Source organism: Myotis davidii, unplaced genomic scaffold (genome assembly GCF_000327345.1).
Source record: "Myotis davidii unplaced genomic scaffold, ASM32734v1 scaffold149, whole genome shotgun sequence".
In the NCBI taxonomy this organism is placed as follows: domain Eukaryota; kingdom Metazoa; phylum Chordata; class Mammalia; order Chiroptera; family Vespertilionidae; genus Myotis; species Myotis davidii.
Window position 1 is genome coordinate 5,511,813 of NW_006352194.1, and position 5,987 is coordinate 5,517,799.

General features: G+C 56.2%; 1 protein-coding gene across 1 annotated transcript in view; it reads left to right on the plus strand.

Moving 5' to 3' along the window:
• Positions 1-2,177, plus strand: part of ECE1 (endothelin converting enzyme 1) — a 42,034-nt gene extending 39,857 nt beyond the window's left edge. Inside the window, exons 17-18 of the mRNA XM_006777663.2 lie at positions 1,042-1,137; positions 1,995-2,177. Coding sequence (XP_006777726.1) covers positions 1,042-1,137; positions 1,995-2,171 — 273 coding nt within the window. The 3' untranslated portion in view covers positions 2,172-2,177. The remainder of the gene's footprint in view (positions 1-1,041; positions 1,138-1,994) is intronic.
• Positions 2,178-5,987: the final 3,810 nt, after the last annotated feature.

Sequence of the window (5,987 nt, forward strand, 5' to 3'; positions counted from 1 at the left end):
GGAAAGAGGAGTGAGTGCAGGGCCCACGAGATGGACACACAGCCGGGAAAGTTCAAGGGCAGGAAGGGAGGTGGGTGGAGGGAGAGCAGGGCCGAGTGGGGGAGGTGAGGTTGGAGGAGCAGCTGGGCCCAGAGCAAGGAGCTTGGGTGTTATTCTGGTTACAGTGGGAGTCGCTGCCTGGTTTTTAAATAGAGGAATGACATGGGCCAATTCATCCTCTAAAACAGAGGTCAGCAAACCTACAGACTGTCGGCCACACGCAGCCCTCAGCCGGGTTTTGTAAATATTGGGGGGCTGCAGCCAGGCCCATCCATCTCCACGTTGTCTGTGGCCGCTTTCACGCCACAGGGGCAGGACTGAGGGGTGGCAACAGACCAGTCAGCCTCCAGAGCTGAAACTGTTCACTCTCTGGCCCTTCACAGAAAAAGCCTGCCAAACCCTGTTCTATAAGGATGGCTTACGTTGCTGTGTGTGGGGGGGAGGGGGCGGTTGGAATTGGACTGGTTTGAGTCAAGGAGACTAGCTAGAAAGCTGTGTGAGGTTCTCCAGGCAGGAAATGGGATGGAGCAATGGGAAGTGTGAGAAGTGGTCAGATTTGGGGTATTTCCTTTGGTTGAAAGAAGAAACAGAGGAGTTCTGGGGTTTGGGCCTCAATACCACTTAGTGTGCGTGTGTGTGTGTGTGTGGGTGTGTGTGTGTGTGTGCGTGTGTGTGTGCGTGTGCGCCCTTTCCTTCTGTCTGTGCTGTGTTAAGTTGGAGATGCATCTTGGAGGTCCAGCTGAGTCCGTTAAATATACCAAGGGTGCATCAGAGGGCCTTTGGCATGGAGATGGTATTTAAAGCCACGGGGTTGGATGCGCTCGCCCCAGAATGAGCTCAGGGAAAGGAACCGGCACCCCTGGGCTGAGCTGGGCCGTCAGAGCTGACGCCAGAGCCCAGAAACCAACTGCCAGGGGTAGAACTTCCGAGATCTCCCGCGCTGGCCCCTCGGCCTCCGCCCTGCCCGTGTCCCGGGAGCCGAACTGTGTCCTCTCCTCCCAGGCCTACAAGAACTGGGTGAAGCGGAACGGGCCCGAGCAGACGCTGCCCACCCTGGGGCTCACCAACGACCAGCTCTTCTTCCTGGGGTTCGCGCAGGTGAGTTCGTTAGGAAAAAGCCAAACGCGGGCGTCTCACCATTCCGGGGGCTCTGAGAGCCTAAGGCAAGCTCCCCCCGATGGAGAACCCCCCAATCCACTGGACCGCCCCGGGGCAGCTGCCCTGTGAGAGGCGAGCTTCCTCTCACTGGAGAGATTCAGGGGGGACGGGCCAGGCGTGCTAGCAAAGGCACTGCCACCTCCGGTAGAGAGGACAAGGTGACCACTAAGGGTCCTTCTGGTTCTGGGTTCCAGAAGTTTCTTTTTTTTTTTCTTTTTTTTTATTGTCTAAAGTTTTACATATGTCTCCTTTTCCCCCAATTGACACCCCGCCCCCCCCAGCCATTCCCATCACGGGCAAGCCCTCACCACCCCTGTGTCTGTGTCCACTGGTTATGCTAATATGCATGCATACAAGACCTTTGGTGGCTCTCTAACCCCCAGAAGTTTCTTAAACTCAGTATGCCCCTGGTTGTCCCTGGAGCCGGCACTCAGCGTAGAGCCTTCCATTGGCACTCAGAGCTGCCAGGCCCTTAGGCAGTTTTTCTGTCCGGGAAGTGAGTGACATGGACTCAATCCGAGGTTTTCCAAATGGTCTGGGGGCCGAATCCTCTGTTGAGATGAAATCCAGCACAGACGCCGGCACGGACAGGAGCACAGCAGGAGACACTGCAGCGGAGGATGCTGGGACGGGGGACGCACCAGTCCATTGTTTCTTTCTCGGCCATTTGGCTGACCCCCGGGGCTCCTAGAACCGGGGGGCGGGGGGGTCTCATTGCTCTGCTGTTGTCCACGGGGCAGTCCGGCCGCCTCCGGACCCCGCAGTGACCCGGCCTCTCCCTTGTTGCCCTCACAAAGGTCTGGTGCTCCGTCCGGACGCCCGAGAGCACCCACGAGGGCCTCATCACGGACCCCCACAGCCCCTCCCGCTTCCGGGTCATCGGCTCCGTCTCCAACTCCAAGGAGTTCTCGGAACACTTCCACTGCCCGCTGGGCTCACCCATGAACCCGCGTCACAAGTGTGAAGTCTGGTGAGGGGCGAAGATGCTGTGTTCTGCCCCCTCCGTCCAGTGCCCAGGCTGCCACCAGCCCCCCTGGCCGCCCAGGCCCCGCCCCCGCACTGGAGGGTTTTCAGCCGGAACTGGGCCTGTGATGGGGGTTCTCGGCATAACCCGGGATTCGGCCCCCTGCGGAGACCCTGTCACCCCAGCCACGCTGGCACCAACTCTGAAGGGCATTTGGGTGTCAGGCTGGTGGCTCGCCAGGCCTGGGCCCCATGCTGACAAGGGCAGTGGGCACAGCCCCACGCCCACATCCAGCGCCAGATATACCACTGTGTCAAATGCTTTAAATATATATTTTTGGGGAAACTATTTTTTAAGCATTGTGGAATACACTGGAAATCTTCAGGGAAATAATGCATCTAAAACACATTTTCTTTTTTTTTAAGGAAAGGCTTGGTATATTTATTATGTTCTGTTTTTCTAAATAACCTGTGGACAAGGGAAGCCCCACTCATCTACCCCTCTCTCCGCCTCACTGGCTGCAAGGCTGAGCGGGGCAGCGACGCCCGGGCCCTTGAGCAGGTCTTCAGCCCTTGGCATATATGGTTTCCGCCTCCATCGCCTGGTGTAGGGAGGAGAGGCCTGGGGGCCAGCCAGGAAGGGGCCAGCTCGGGGGGGCCCAGCTCATGGGCACCACCCCTCTTAGCGTACCTGACTCTGTCCCCAGAGCCAACAGCGGGAACCCCAGTGACGAAGGTCTGATCCCTAAGTCGCAGCAGGGGACTGACAGCTGTAGCAGCATGAGTCCGGGGCAGGGCCCTCAAACCCAGTCCGGTGCCCAAACACCTGGATCTGGACCACAGGACCCTGTGACCCCCCACCCCCCATCAGATGTGCTCTTCTTGTCCCTCTTTTGCCCTCCCCCATGTCTGTCCTGGGAGCCCGTGGCCTCTCCAGAGGAGGAAAAGGAAATAGCCCTCCTCCCCACAGGCCCCAGACCCCCCCTGAGCTCCGTCCTCCACTGGCCAGGCCTGGTCCTGGCCACAGTCCCTGCCCTCTGTTCTCTGGTGCCTTATCGGAGGCTGTGACCCTGGGCGCACCCCAAGGAGGCAGCCCTCACCCCCAGGGTCCCTTGGCCTCCTCAGTGAAGCCCCCAAGTGTCCTGACTGGAACACAAGGCCATACCCCCTCCTCCCAGTGCCCACAGAGCTGCTTCACACCAGCACAGAGCTCTGCCTACAGGTCAGTGCGCGGGGTCCGGGACAGGAATCCCTGAACTTGCCCCGTCGCACCCTCAGCCCCTTGGGCTGAATCCAGACAATCCTTGTAGCTATTTGGACTCCTTCTTGGGAAATGCTTTCAGCCGTGGGAGGCTGTGCGGGGGCATCCCCCAACCCGTCCAGGCTGGCCTGTGGTGTCGGGGAGCAGGAATATTGTCCCCTCCCTGAGGCCACAGTTCAGAAGCCCCCCAGGTGGAGCTCATGGGAGCCCCACTCTGGCCCTCCGGGGAAGCAGTGCCTGTGACGGAGGCAGGAGCAGCCGGTGCCCCCCACGGTTCTCCCACCTCCACAGCCCAGGCCGCCTGGCAGGCCCCGCTCCTCCAGGCACTTGCCTGGCCCGGGAGGCCAGGTCGTCCTTGCCCAGCCGAAGCCACAGCTCAGCCACTGCCTCGCCCACCTTCAGATCAGCCCCAGAGCTGGTTTCTAGCCCCTCAAGCAGCAGGCCCGGGAGCCAGACAGGAGCTGGAGCAGGCTGTCCCAGTCCTGGTGCCCCCCTGCCCTCCAGCCTTCCCTGTGAGTCCAGTGTCTGTCAGCACCAAGGACTGGGACCTCCCAGCCGAAGCAGGTGTCCTAGAGCCGAGGGTCCAGCCAGAGGGACTGTCATTTGCACCCGTTGCTCCCTGGTGCACTGTGAGTGGCAGGGGGCCGGGGAGGGCACAGGGAGGAGGCCCTGGCCCTGAAGCCCAGGAAACCCTTGGGCTGGCTTGTCTGCAGGTACACGGACGTGGGTTTGGGGCTGGGAATCTGGGTTTTGTATTCTTAACGTCTTGTGCTACTGTAGTCCTGGTGTGGCACTATTGTAACTGAAATAAAGTACTTGTACCGTGGGCCACGTGACTGAGTGTGTGACTTCTCAGGGTGGGGTGTGACCTGTGGGCTATAGGAGGGCATCCCCCCCCCAACCCCCCCGCAGTGTCATCAAGGCCAGCTGCACCTCCCGGAGCAGAAACCTCAGATCCTGACACGTGCCAGGTTGCCACACAGGCTGAAGGGCCAAGAGGGCGGCATTTTTTTTCCTGTTTCCCAAAGACCAAGTGAACGGGCTCCTTCCGCTTCCCTGCTGTGGGGCCCCCATCCCAGCCGTGGGCAAACTATGGCCCGTTTGACAGATCCGGCCCAAAAAGTTTCCACCCCTGCCCCATTCCCTTCCCCCTCCTCCTCCTCCTCCCTTGTTAGCAATACACCTTCCCACAGCTCATGCATGTCCCCTCCTCAAGCCGGGATGAAAACCCGGCCTGGCCTGAGGGGTTTACCCTGCAGTTAGGAATTGGAAACACTGGTAAGATGCAACTTGAGAACCACTGGGAACTGTGTGCGACCTGTCATAGTACCTGTGGGTAAAGGGGGCAGCAGAGGCCCTGTCTGTGGAGGAGCCGCGGAAGGAGGGACGGATGAGAGAAGGTTCTAAACGTGAAAGAATTTGGTACAATAAATGCTCCGCTGAGAAATGGGTGAGACCTTTACAAAGAAAACTGTAAGGCGTGACTGGAGGACATTAAAGAGAAGCTGAATAAATGCAGAGCAATACCCCGATCATGGACGGGAAGGCTCCATATCACAAAAGATATCATTCCCCGAAATTAATCTGTCATTTCTGTGTCCTCTCGGCCAACATTCCGAGTTAATTTTTCACGGGACTCGAAAAGCTGAGGCTCCTGGGAGAGACAATGCGCCATGGCCGGCTGAGACCATTTTGAGAAAGAACCATGCGGGAGCTGGCCTTTTCAAGCTGTCATAAGGCTGCAGGGAACAATGTAGCTGGAGCTGGCGTGCGCACAGAGACACTGAACAGCTGGCAGAGATCAGAGAACCAGAAACCATTCTCTGTGTGTGGGGCCTTCGTGTAGGATCAAGGGAGCCCTTCGAATCAGCTGAGAAATGAAGAACCATTAAATGAGTGGTGTTAGGATATCCACGTGGGAAAAGAAAAAGAATCTAGATCCTTCCCACCTCACACAGTTCTCACGTAGTTCACAACAATAAATTCCACATATCCTAGGGAACTAACCATGTGAAAACCATAGAAGTCTCACAACATACAGGGTGTGGCAAAAGTAGGTTACAGTTCTGGGTGCATGAAATTCTTGTGTTATTAACTATTGTATTATTTTCCATATGAATAACTGTAACCTGTATCACAGAACGTGTTAAAACTATGAGTAGGCAAACCTGGCTTTAAGAAAACATAAATGAAAGGAAAAAATGTTAAAGATTAATACATCTCACAACATCAAAACTTAATGCTTTTCTACCCAAAGCTATCTACAGATTCAATGCAATGCCCAGCAAAATACCAACAGCATTTTTCACAGATCTAAAACAAATAATGCTAAAATTTATACAGAACCGCAAAAGACCCCAAATACCCAAAGCGATATTGAAAACGAACAAAGTTGGAGGTATGCTACCTAATATCAAACAATACTGCAAGGCTATAGCAACAAATTGATGCTCCTCAGATAGGAGGAGACTTGGGGAGCTGGGTGGAAAAGATAAAGGGATTAAGAAGTACAAATTGCCAGTTACAAAAATAGAAAGATGGAAAGTACAGCATAAGCAATATAGTC